General features: G+C 51.4%; 1 protein-coding gene across 2 annotated transcripts in view; it reads left to right on the plus strand.

Annotated features, from left to right (window-relative positions):
• The window catches only part of NBAS (NBAS subunit of NRZ tethering complex), a 212,954-nt gene that overhangs the window by 119,001 nt on the left and 80,371 nt on the right, over positions 1-13,582 (plus strand). For both annotated transcript variants that reach the window (XM_074195083.1, XM_074195079.1), the window contains 3 exons: positions 757-833; positions 1,739-1,876; positions 10,348-10,577. In XM_074195083.1, coding sequence (XP_074051184.1) covers positions 757-833; positions 1,739-1,876; positions 10,348-10,577 — 445 coding nt within the window. The remainder of the gene's footprint in view (positions 1-756; positions 834-1,738; positions 1,877-10,347; positions 10,578-13,582) is intronic.

Consider the following 13,582-nt stretch of genomic DNA (forward strand, 5'->3'; position numbering starts at 1 on the left):
GGCAGGGCTCCAACAGCCCCATCCTGCCTCCTTGGGCTCCCAGTGAGGGATCCTTGTATTCCAGCCTGACTCCTCATGTGGACAGGGCACTGAGTCAGGGTTCTGTTCCCTGTGCCTTTGGAACCTTTCTGTAGGACCTCACAAGTTGTGAAGGCCATTGGTTGGTCAGCAAGGGCTGAATGGGCTGGGCCTTGTGTTGAGTGTGGGACCCAAGTCCTTGTTCTCCCAGAGAAGCCCCCAAGGGGGAAGGGTTTGGTGGGGGAATGATGCATCTGGTGCTGTGCTGTGGGGCTCTTTTCTGGGGACTGGCCTACCTGAATGGCAGGGAGTGGGTCCCTGGCCACGCAAGAAGGTGTCACCTTAGCATGGCTAAGTAACAACAGGACACAGACCTGGACCCATGTGGTCAGCTGTGCTCTTGCTGGGGGTGCCCATGATGGTCAGAGCTCAGAGACCCTGGAAGTGTTACATTGAGGGGTCCTATCCAGGAGAACCTTTTAAATCCACCTGGAGAGCCTTTTAATCCCCATCATGTCAGCCAGGCCGGGCAGTGGAAGTGTTCTGTCATTGGTCAGGGGGCCATGGGGGGCCCATACTGCTGTGTGTAATAGGCCAGTTCCAAGGGCTTTTCACCCAGGCCGCTGTTGGGTGTGGCCCCCTTTGGCCCATGCAGTGGTTGGCAGCTGTGGCCAAGGCTCTTGATGCATCACCTGTAGCACAGGACAGATGGTCACCTTGTGCTTTTTTCCCCCTCAGTTCTCTTACAGTTGGCGAGCGATGCCCTCCCCCATGATATGACCTTGGCCTTGGCTTACCTGCTTGCCCTGCCCCAGGTGAGTTATCCGATGATCGCTTCACGGACACTTCCCTTGACCTTCCCAGGTCATTGTTGCCCGGGCGTCCGCATTCCAGTGGATGGTGTGGCCTGTGGTCGATGGTGGGAGCACCTCCAGGACAGTCAGTGGAGGCTGTGGCTTCTTGTTGGCCCCAGCCAGCCCTGAGCTTGTGATTCTTGGATGGGTGGATTTATGGGTGAAGCCCTGGCTGTGACTCCTGCCTTCTGATCACCCCCCCCCCCCCGCCCCAGGCCTTGACTCCTTCATCTGCATGGCTAAAATAGGAAGAAACCCCCCCACCCTTAGTACCTGCCTCATGGGGTTAGCGCAAAGCTCAAATGAGGAAAAGCACTTTGCAAATCCTGAAGAACTGCCTCTGGTATCTGTCTGCCAATCAGTGCCCAGGTGTGCCAGGCCCAGGCCAGACTCTGGAATAGTCTCTGCCCCCAGAAGCTTCAAGTAGAACAGGGCACTAGGAGCCCTGCTCTGCCTAGCTCTGCAGAATCAGTACGGATGAGGGAGGGAGGCCCTGCAGTGCAAGGGGTGCTGGGGTACGGGAGAGACTTCCTTGGGGGAGGGGCAGAGGTGTGGAGATGGGAGGGAGCGTCTTGGGCTAGAGTGGTGGGCTGGTGCAGAGAGCACCTAATTTGCCAAGACCAGGGCCTCAGCACAAAGGGCCTCAGCTAATCAAAAGAGTTCATGGTTCATTCAATAGGAGTCCAGGGAGGAGGAGGAGGCAGAGTCCCACACTGGACGTACTTGGGCCCAGAGTCCTTCTGGCCATTGCCACAGTCCTCAGGTCCCCCGTCAGAGGAGACCCGAGCCCAGACCCCATGGTCCCATCTTGGGATGTCTGAGGCTCAGGATGCTCAGCCTGATCATTGGCCCCCTTTGCCTTCCAGGTGCTAGATGCCAACAGGTGCTTCGAGAAGCAGGTACAGTCGGCCTTGTCCCTTCAGCTGGCAGCTCTCTATTACAGCCTGCAGATCTATTCCCAGTTAGTCCCCTGTTTCCAGGACAGATGCCATCCCCTGTACAGGGTAAGTTCCACTGCCCCTGGCCCACACTCCCAGCAGGTGGGCCTCACAAGAGCCCTCTGTGCCAGGCCCCTGGCTAAGAAGGATGTAGATGAGCTGGGAGGGAGGACAGTCAGCGGAGGGAGGACAGCCAGTATGCGGAAAGGCCTTGAACCCCTGTCCTGGGACTGGACTGGTAGCCAGCTAGTGTTCTAGGGCTGTTAGCTCATTCCCCAGAGACCACCAGGGGTGGCCAGTGGGGAGCAGGAGTAGCCTGACACACTCGGCCTTGGTGGCCAGGGAAGCTTGGAGCTCTGGAATAGACCCCTGGGGTTTGGGGATGGGGTCTTGAACAGGCTCCCTTCCTGGTGACCATCCCTGGGAGGGGGTGAGAGGAGGGGTCAGACCCCATCCATCTTGGGCCATTTCACTGCTTCCTTTGAAGTCTCTGATTTTTCCTTCTGGCTCTTCTTTAAATCACTTCATTCTACAAGGTACCAACTGAAGAGAAAAGAATTAATTAATTAGCATCAGAAAGAGGGAGACTGACTTTTGAGTCACCAGTCCCTTGGCTCTGCCTTCCTTTGATCTGGGGGCTCTGAAGACCAAGGCCCCGGACTGTCACCCACTGCTGGGTCTCAGGCCTAGCTTCCTCTCCAAATGGTTTCTGTTTCCTGACACAGACAGATGCGGGATTGTTGGACAGATATGGTCTCTGGGAGTTGGGTTCTGCAGCAGGCCTACCTTAGGAGGAATAGGGAATGGTTAGCGTTCTTCTTCAGAGCAGATGATAGCCTTATGGGCACCTATTATGGGCACCCAAGTGACCCACAGATGCAACTAATCCAAGCCTGTTGGTGGCTGATTCAAAAAAACAAAAGATTTGTTTTGGTCAAGTGAAGGCCTGGAGAAAGAAGGTGAGCACTACCTCACTACCCCAAGACCCTCCTAACATCTCCTCCCCAAGGCATCTCCTATGGAGAAGGTCCTGCCAAGGGTCCACATGGAGAAAGGATTCCTTGGGGTAGGGGGGCTCCATCTGCTTTTGGTTTCCACTGATGACAGCCTGCCTCAGGGTAAGGCTATGGAATTGGACAATGCGTAGGGCTTGGATTTGGGGAGGAAGACAAGGTGGCAGGACTGCATTGGGGTGGTTGACTGCTCAGGACTCCCAAGTCTCAAGCTCCTTCACATCACAGAAATATTCTCTGGGTGCTGCAACTTGATTACAAATCATAGAATGCCACAGACTCTGAGGAAGCCACGATGCCTGAGAGTCAGAGACCCCTGGAGGAGCTGGGAGAAGTCACCTTGGACTAAATTCTGGTTATGACTTCTGTGAAACAGGGGTGTCAGGCATATAACCCAAAGCAGGTGTGATTAGCCATGGGGGCAGCCACTAATGAACTATTGACACTGAGAGATGAGGAATAGAACCCAAGAGATAGCCTATGACCCAAAAGAAGGGACATGCTGGCATGGTGGGCAGACCTTGGGAACTGGAGGGAAGGTCTCTGGACCAACTTGAATTAGAATTTCATTGAATGCAAAATGCTTGGAGACTGCCTTCAGGGTGTCTTGGTATCTCTTCTTCTGAGCTCCCTGTGAACACCTGCCTTTTGGGAGTTCTCCATAAAAATGGCCTTTTGGGGAGTATCTGTTTGGCATTCCAACAACATGTCCAGCCCATTGTAGTGGTGCTCTCTGTAGTAATGTGGGAATGCTGACTGTTTAGCTGAGAAAGGACCTCAGTGTCTAGGATCTTCTGCTAGGAGATCTTCAGAATCTTCCTAAGACAATTGAAATGGAAGGGATTCCATTTCCTGGCATGGCACTGAGGTCAGCACAACAGCTCTGTAGACCTTCAGTCTGGTAGTCGATCCAATACTTATCTCCCCTATTTTCTTTTTGGAGACTTCAAACACTGAGCTAGCTCTGGCAGTGTGAGTGTTAACCTCAATGTCAGTGTGGACCTCCTTGGAAAGGACACCGCCAAGGGAAGTGACCTGGTCCCCGGGACTCAAAACTTCATTTGCTGTCATGGATAGTTCCACATATGATCACTCAGTCTTTGCTTGAGGACCTTCAGATAGAAGAAGGTCTTGAGTCCAGACAAAAAAAAAATTAAAAGGGTGGGGGAGTAGTTAGGTGGCACAGTGGATAAAGTACCTGCCTTGGAGTCCAGAGGACCTCATTCAAATTTGGCCTCAGACATTATTTGTCTAGCTGTGTGACCTTGGGCAATTCATTTAACCCCATTGCCATGCAGAAACAAAAACAAAGGTCTTGACTCTCTCCTGAAGCAGCCCCTTCCCTAGGTGATAGATCCATGTGAAGAGACAAAAATTAATATTTTGAAATGGTCCTTTTCTCCTTCTAAGTGGCACTTTGAAAATGGGACAATACATTGGAAAGAGTTATATCTCCTTTTGAAGTTAAAATAGGACCCAAACACAAGCCCTCATGGAATTTACCTTATTCTATATCAAGTTGTGAGCAAATGATTATTCCGATAGGATGTATCCACATGTGTGACCTATAAAAAGTTCTGCAGTCATGGTTTCTGGTTAATTGATCAGTTTATTAATTACTCCAGTCCTATCTGTAGTCAACTCTGATGGATTATCAATTAAACAAGAATAAATAGTATAATGAGTGGGGAGGGGCCTGATTATATCTCTCTTCCTGCTGGACTACCCCCAGCCTTGGACAATCTAGACAAAGGATCTCCCCTCCTCAATCTAGACAAAGGATCTCCCCTCCTCCCATCTCCTACCCTCTGGGTAGGACACTATGGACTTTCCCACTTGGGTGGGGTCTGAACAACTTTGCCAAGAAAGTTAATCCATCTGTTATGAGCAGTGTCCTTCAGATGCTGACTAGACCTAGTAGAGAATGAGGAAAGAGGAAGGGAAACTATCTCCTATATGATCCCAATGATTCCTTATTTAAGAATCATTTCTGTCATCAGAAATAATCTAAGAAGACTCTTTAGGCAGTAACTGGTCAAGGTAGGATCTTCCTTCCCCTCCAGCCAACACACATTCAGATGTCTTAGGAGGTGTTGCTGATAAACTGATAAACAATGGCTTGACTCACCTTTCCCAGGAGGATGGGGATGGTTTAGTCAAAGTCTCAGTGGGCTGGTCCCTAATGTCTGAAAGTCTCTGAGTTGGGCCTTAGCTGTAAGGCCCAGCTTTCAGGTATGGGTTGTTGGGAAAGAAGGTTCTAGGCATCAGAACATGGTGGGACGGTGTGAGTTGTGCTCATTGGTCAGTGAGATGCCAGTTGTCCATCTCTGCCAGAGAGGGGAGAAGGGTGATAAATCTGGCATGATGAAATCAAGGTGATGCTCGTTGGTGCACAGCCTTGAAGGCTGGCTCTGACCCTGAACACCTTGACTGTTTGTGAATCGGTTAGTCTGGACTTGGATTCAGAACCCTGCCTCTGACCCTGGCTCTGCCATTGACTTGCTCAGTGACCTTGGGGGATGTGATTTGGTCTCCTTGGGCTCCAACTGTACTGGAACCCTTTGAGCTGGGCCAGCCTGCCTTCCCTCTGCCTCATGGGACTCCTTGGCAGATTTTCTTTCTTTATTTACTTCAAAATGTTTTTCTGCAGAAGATTGGATGTTTTGTGCGTGGGAGTCGCACTATTTGTTCTCAGATTTTTCCAGGTCACTTCTGTATTTAAGCAAAGTAATAAATATGAATTGGCCATTATCCTGTGAATGTGGACTGCAGTGAATAGTGGCTGTGCATGGGGAAGGCATGAGGCAGGTTAGAAAGTGTGCCAGGCATGAGGTTTATTTGATTGGGATAGAATTAGAGATGCCATCGTTCTCCATTGCTTCCAAGTGAATGACAGACACAATTGCCCAATGATTCTGTTAGTGGCATTGTGGCATCTTCATTACTTGCCTCCATACTGAAACACTCTTATCTTATAATTGGCTGTGTGTATAGACAAATACCTAATTATCCCTACTTTTTGCTCCCAGAGTTCCCAAAGCCTGGAGAGCAAGGAGGCTGTGTGGAGCAGGAACCCAGTAATGTGGGGGATTTTTGACTGAGATTACTAGAGGAAAATTCTTGAGGTAGCAGAAGTTAAGTGGGAGAGAGAGTAGGCCCATAGGCCCATGTCATTCCTTTCCCAAACTCGGACACCCCCTGACTATACACAGAAGCCCAGTTTGGGACTCTGGTGATGGGGTTGGGGCAGTGGGGATAAGGTGGGCAGCTGGGGACTCTGGCAGGTCTTAGGAGTGGGTTGTATAGCTGCAGCAAGAGACTTGGTGTGGGCTGTCTGTACATGACTTTAGTGATAACAGTCTTGAGGGTAGTGATCATTTATTTGTGCTACCCAGTGATGTCCCAGCAGTCGTCGAGGGTACCATTCAGGGTGTCCTGCTCCACCCTCTCCTCAGTAAACACCAGTGGCTCCCTATCACCTCCAACACCAAATACAAATTGCTCAGTCTGTCATTAAAAACCCTTCAGAATCTGCCTTCCCTTTCCAGTCCTTTAATCTCATTCCCAGTGATCCGATGACATTCTCTTGTCTCTGGCCTTTTTCTCTGCTTGTCTACTCTGCCTGGAATACTCTTCCCTTCACTGCTCCAAATATTGAACCTCCCTACCTTCTTTCAAGACCCACCTAAAATCCGACCTCCTCCAGGAGGCCTTCCTCAACTCCTCTTCATTCCAGGGTCTTCCCTTGGCATCATCTCCTATATCTTGGTTTAGAGATTTCTTTGCATATATCTGTTTGAATGTTGTCTCTCCCTTTAGACCTGGAACTCCTTGAGGGCAGAGACTGTCTTTTGCCTCTTTTTGTATCTCCAGTCCTCAGTACAGAGGAACTTGTAGGTGCCTAATAAATGCCTTTTAATTGATTGGTTCCTTCTCCTGAGTTGTTCATGTGCAACTCCCTCTCACTCCCATGAATTTACCTGCTTCTGACTCCCTTTCTCCATATTCTGGGCATATTTGAGTATATCCTTGTCTGTCTCATTAGACTGTCAGTTCCTTTTGAGTAGGACTCGGTTCATTCTCTCCACTCCGAGCACAGTGCCCACCTGTCCACTCAGCAAGCACAGTGCCTGCCTATTGGCTCCAATTCCCAGATCCCCTTTGGGGGGTCTTGAGTCCCCTTTAGCCTCTCCACCCCTCAGGCACCTCTTCAGGTGCTTAGTGAGACAGTTCAGGGCTTAGTGTTCTTTTTGCACTAGGAGCATCCTGAGAAGGCAGAAACCCTTTGCTGGTGTGTACCCTGAGTTTCCAGTGGCTAGGGCTGCTGAGCTCAAGATTAAGTGTGACAGACTTTGGATGAATCCTCCAAAGGCAGAAAATGAAAATCAGAATCATTTCGCCTTGTTGCCTGCACATAGCACTTCTCCATGGGACCTCAGTTTGTCTCACTTGTCATTGTTCCCCCATGCTCTTTCTGTAGACTTTTCCCATTTTTCCTCATGTTTTCTGAATTTCTCAGCCCAGACTTTAGCACATTGCATGCTTGATTTTTCCTTGGAGTATGGACCTGGGTGGGGCAGGAGTCTGGGGCGGTTCAATATAGTCCAGAGAGACCTGTCCTGGCTATCCTGTGGATGTCCTGCCATCTTCCCCTGGTCCTCTTGCCCCCCCACCCAGGCTTAGCAGATGGGACTCAGGAAAGGGTCCATTGAGATACCTTTGCCTTCTGGGATTTTAGGGTGTATTTTGTATTAGTGATCTCTTCAGGATTCACATCAGCTGTTTCCTGTTTTGCCATGGATGAAAACCAACTAGCAGTAGAAGTGCAACTGAAAACTACATTGTAGGAGAGTAGAAGACAAAGCCTTCTACTTCTTTTTGGCTTTAATTCTTTGTTTTTGAAGGAATGAAGACCTGGGTTCAGATCCTGTCTCCGCCATTTACTGGTACCCTTGATGACTGTTAGGACCAATGAAATTACATATGGACCCTATCTGTTATTTCTCAGTCAGGCAGCATTTGGGGAAATGGAATTGCATGTTCAGTCTGGGCCCCACACTTGAGGCGGGATAAGGAAGAAAGGCTTCTGATTCTGGACTCACAGAATGGACACTTTGATCCAGCCTCTGACGTCCAATCCTGTTCCTGGGCCTCAGTTTCCTTATTTATAAAATGGGGAGTGGGGTGCAGCTATAATCTGTTATCCTCTTTGCACCCCAAAGAGGAGGAGGAGGAGGAGGAGACTTGAAGTAACCAGATTAATGTTTTGATGGGCAGACAGTCGATGTCAGCAATAATTGAAGGCCTGTCAAGGATCGACTTGACCTCAAAGGTTTGGGATTGCCAGGTATAGACTTGCACAGCTTCCCAGGGAATTGAGGGGTCTCCCCTTGGAGGCCTCAACTCTCGAATTGGGGATTCCCGTTCAGCTCTTGCGGGGAACGAACTGATCTCTGAAGGCCATCTGGTCCAGATTCTGACTCAAGTCCTTGAATATTTTTCTGTTTTATCTTGTGACAAATGAACAGTCAAGTAAAAACAAATCCATACTTGCCATTTCCAACCTCGTGCCTCATCCTGTCCCTTGAGTCCCCCAATCTGTCAGGAGAATTAGATACTTTGCTTTTTTGCAAAGTTTCTCAGGAAGTACAAACAAAAACATCCCCCGCCAAAGCAGATCCCAGCCCAACAGATCTTCTAGGAACAATACCAGGAGATTATAGCACATTAACTAAGGTGGACTTGTTAGGGGAAGGTCCTGGATTTGACTCTGTGATCTTAGGGACCCTTTTCACTCCTTCTGGCCTGGGCTGCTTCACCTGGTCACAGGATGGTAGAGTTGGGACAACTTCTCTGTCCAACATCAGAGAGAAGGGAGGCACCAGTGAGGACGGCTGCCCCACAGAGCAGAGAGTGGGCTCCAGAATGTGACTGCATTCTGTCTTCCCATGTCTCTCTACTCCCTTGTCAGGAGTCAGATAAATTGCCCACAAATTCTGTCTTCAGGGTAGTTTATTTAGATTTTCTTTTTACAGAAACTTGATTTGATCTTTGATGAATTTACCATTGACCACTTGTTACTTGTTACCTAGCTCTTATCTTTAAGAAACAGGATTTCCCCCCACCCCTCCTATTTAGTAAGTGTTTTGAGGTTGGATTTGAACTCTGGTCCTCCAACTCCTGGGCCAGTGCTCTACCCACTCACCACCTGTTTCTTTTCCCATTTCTACTGATGGGAAGACTGATATCCAGTTGGCCCAGGGTTGTGGAGTTTCCCAGTGGGGTGCAAAGCTTATTGGGTGTTTTGTCCAGCCCGTTGGCCTCCATTGGGGACTACTCCCTGAATGGCTTGCTATTGGCTCTCCTGGGTTGTCCCGGGGTGTTATCTTCCCAGAGGATGCCAGGCCGGGTTTCCTAAGGCCTGGAGTTGTAGAGAAACCCTCCAGAGGCTTGAAATGATGGGCTGAGGCTTGGCGGCTGACCCTCTACCCATTTGGCCTTGGGCTGAATGGCAGACTGATGGACTTCACACTGTTGAGTTGCCAACCTTGGGGAAAGGGCCATTCAAACAATTCCTGAGTCAGTGACCCTGGTGCTAATTCTGCAGTGACTGGGATAGGGGAATTTGTGCCCCCTCCAGTCACCCCACCTGCAGCTTCATTGCTGCGGGACTCACATCTGTGTAGGACTGTGTGGCGAGGCTTGGACTTTAACAGGTGGAAGGGCTAGGGGAGGGGTTTGGAGAATGCCCACGGGGGGAGGGTCCTCCAGTGGTCAGTCAGAGTGGGGGCTAGCCTGGAGCATGTGATCAGAGCAGACCCCCCACCTCCCCAGGGTTTGGTGGCCTCCTGGAGGACCCAGCATTGGGTCTGGTGACTGCCTGGACTGGGGGCTGCTGCTGCTGCTTAGTTCCTGTCCTCTGACCCCAAATGCAGAACTGAGCTCTAATGAAAACATGGGGCATCATAATCCCTCCTTCAGGCTTCCTCTCTTCTAAGGAATTCTGGTTTTTTTTCTGTTTTCAGAGAAGCTGCCAGAACTAACACGAGATCTGAGAGTCTGCTAGGGAAGTTTCCCTAGGGGATGGGGCGCAGTGCCTGGCAGTGTGGGCCTTTGGCGCAGTGGTCCAGCCACCTGGCGGCCCTCTCCCAGGTCCGGCCAGGGATGTTACTGCTGGTCATTTCTTCTGCTCAAGACAGGTCCAAAGCCAGGAGGGCCTCTGATGGCTAGCTGGTGGTTACAGTAGAGCTTCTGGGCCTGGGGGAGGGCCTGTCATGGCAGTTTTCCAGCCTCCTTCATGCATCCTCTGACCTTGGGCAAGGGCAGAGCCAGGAGGGACTTCTAGCCTTTATTTTGTAGACAAGAGAATTGAGACTCTGGGAGCTTGTCTCTTCTGACCCCTGAAGGGTTCCCCTTTCTTGACCTCGCATTTCCCAGCTCTAAATGGGACACAAGGGGAGGGTGAGTATGGGAAGAAGGGCCTTCCCAGACTGACACTTGTGCTTGTTTCTTGGGGTGCTACAGGCCGATCCCAGTGAGCTCATCCAGACAATCATCAAGCACGTCTCCACCCTGGATGGCCACGCCTGGCCCGAAGACCTCAGGGTGCTGGTGCAGCACCTGGACTTCTACCAGGAGAGACTCCTGGATTTCACCCAGGCTCAGCTGCTGCAGGGCCTGGGCAAGGGCGTGGACGTGGCCCGCTTCACGGCCGACGACCAGTACAAGAGGGAGACCATCCTGGGGTTAGCCGAGTAAGTAGCCACGTCCCCAGTGGCCACCTGCCAACCTTGCACGGGCCTTGACTGGGCAGCAGCTAGTGGGCGCTGCCCCCTGGATCTTGCCAGACATCAGGCTCCATATGGGACCTTTTCCTTTCCCCTCCTCCTCCTTGTCTTCTTTCCCCCTGCCCATCTCCCCTCACCCCACCAGTTCTCGAGGGGGAGGGGCATAATGACGATTGTCTCTCTGAAATTTGCTTTCCCCAGACCCCGGTCCAGCCCAGTCAAGTCCAGTTAGCAGCCACTGATTGGGCCAAACAGGAGGCTGAGGGCGCCTGCCCTCCAGCAGCTTCCATTGTCGGCCCCCTCCTTCCGCTGCTGTCCTTCTTCATTGGTCTATTTCTCCCATCCATAACTTGTTTGCTCCCCCCGAGAGCAGGGACCGTGTGAGGGCCAGGCACTCATGTTTAGGGAGCGGTGAGAGGGGTGGCTGGGGTGGATCTCTAGGCCCACTTGGTCAGCGGCCAGGAGCCAGCATCACTGGTTCCAGAGTACAAGGTGAGCGGGGACAGGCAGGATGAGGCAGCCTCTGAAGGCCTTGAACACAGAGGGTGGATTCTATGTTAGGAAGAAACAGTGTCTCTCTGTTAAATCTGGGTGAGGGGATGTGGGGGGAGGGGGGAGAGAAGACTAGAACAAGAGAGGAGTTCCAGAAAAACTAACACCAAAGGGCCAAGAGGCCACTGGACCACCAGGGAGTGTGAGGAGGAGGCAGGCAAGAGTGGGGGCAACGTTTCTTCTGTGGACACAGTGTAGCAGCAGTCCTCCCCTCCCAAAAACTCAGAGGTGTGAGGATTCAACCCTGGTGTCTTCCCCCCAACAAGTGATGAACCAGGATTGTTGCCTCTGATGGTGTGAGGCAGGTCTGGCTTGGGGCCAAGGTGTGTAGGTCACTAACTCACCCTGTCCACCCTCAGCAGGTGGGAGCATCTGGAAGAAGGGGGTTAAGTAGTTTAATTTTTGACCCCTAGAATAGAATATGACACCTCGGGAGGCCTGGGGTTCTGTTCCTGGAGGTGCTCCAGAAGAGGCAGTGTCTGTTGGGGGGCAGTATATCCCCAAGGTCCCCCCAGGGCTGAGGGTCTTTCTCCTGTGACCAATGAGCAGACTCCTCCATCCCTTGGCACTCCCTTGTGTTGAGTTCCCGAGATCCCCTTTATCACCGGGTCACCTTCTGGGGACAGAGGACCCCTCAGAGGACTGCCTCCCTTACCATCCATCCCAAGGCATGGAGGGGTTGGGTCAGCTCCATGAGGATCAGCTCAGCTTTCAGTCCACTTAGGCTTCCAATCTCTGGGCCCAAGGATGACCCCCTCCCTAGGGGAAGGAGTCTTTATACCTGAGAGCAGATCACCAGCTTCTTGGGTCCCTGCCAGTCCGTGCCTTATTTTTGTCCTGATCCCTTGCCCAACTCCTCCTCCTAATCTGGAAGAAGGGCAGGGGTCATGCTGGAGCTTGGAGACCCTTCCCCATGGAAACTCTTCCTCTCGGCAGCAACATCCATGCCCTCGATCGCAGCTCTGCACAGGGTCTGCATGGCCACAGATTCTTAACACCGGGGGCTGGTTTGTTGTGTTTGGGGTCTTGTGGGTGGGCTGGTCAGGGAGAGCTTTCCAGAAACCCAGTAGGCCCTGCTACTTCAAGCACTTCCTTTGGAGGAATATGCTAACCCTCCAATCTCCCTCCCATTGCTCGACCACTCAGCTGCACCCAACATGGACTCTGCTGGGGAGGCTGGAGGAGAGGAGGTTGAGTTGAAGTGAAATACTGATAGACCCTGTTTGGTGGGTGACCTTTGGGACAGCCCCCAAATCCTTTCCTTCAGTCCGGGGCCATTGCCTGTAGCAGGGTTGGTCCCAAATCTGCTGACTCCCCAAACCAGGGGTCTTCCTAACCTCTGAACTTGTCTAAATGGTAGTGATCTCTTTCTATGGCCAACTGTCAGTGCTGTGATGTCTAGTAGATGGGCCTGGGCCACTTCTCTAGACAGGAAAGCCCCTGAGAAAGGCTTCTAGAGCCTCGAAGGCCCTGTTTCCATGGCTGTGCTTCCCATATCCCTTCTCCTTGGATGTTCTTCATTCTCTCCTCCAGACAGCTCAAGCTGATTGATCCTTGGAACCCCATATTCCCTGAAGCACCGGGCCACAGGAAGGAAGCCCAGCAGGGTCGGCTTCAGCTGTAGGGATTGGGGTGCTGCAGAGGGGCTCTGAACGGGGTGTGCTGGGAGCCTGGGGGGCCGGGGGGAGGGGTCAGTGGTTTTGAGAACTTTCCCCAAGAAGGGAGAGCCATGACATCTGAGTGTGTCGGTCCCTGAAGGGCCTTGCCCACAGGACAGGCTGGGGGAAGACTTAGGAAAGGCTGGCCCAAGGAAGCAATCAGTATTTAAAGGGAAAACAGACACAATTATTTTAATTTAAGCAATTTGGAGAAAATTAATTCTAAATTAATATGACCTGATAATCTGCCTGTGGTGTCCTTGTTCAACTCAGAAAAAGTATTTCCTTTTGATTCCCAGTGTGGTGAGATTGTTTTTGTCAGCCTTCTATGCCTTGGGAATTCGTGTCTGTACAGAAAAGCAAAATGGAAAATCATTATGCCGTTTCAATCTGCTTTATGCTGAATTGCCCCCTTCCCCACCTTCCTGGACCCTAGAGCCGTCCTTCCCTGAGGCTCAGGATGGTGCTTTTTCCAGAGATCTCTTGGCCCAGCCTTGTTTCTTCTTCCGACCCCCACCTCAGCAAATGATGTCATAAGCTGCAGTGGCCAGAAACGTCCCCCTGCTTCTGAACTCCTGGCTGAGAGCCTCCACGGACACTCGGGGCCTGCCCTGGTCCTGGTGATGGGTATGAGACCTTGGGCTGGATGAACCAATGGGTTTTGCAGAGCTTGCCTCTGCTGTCCCTCATCCTTTCCTGGTCTAGTGAAGAAGCATCAGTGAGGATGCTGGTGGAGGCCCACAGGATGAAGATGCGGAGAGG

Source organism: Macrotis lagotis, chromosome 1 (assembly GCF_037893015.1).
Source record: "Macrotis lagotis isolate mMagLag1 chromosome 1, bilby.v1.9.chrom.fasta, whole genome shotgun sequence".
Lineage (NCBI taxonomy): Eukaryota > Metazoa > Chordata > Mammalia > Peramelemorphia > Peramelidae > Macrotis > Macrotis lagotis.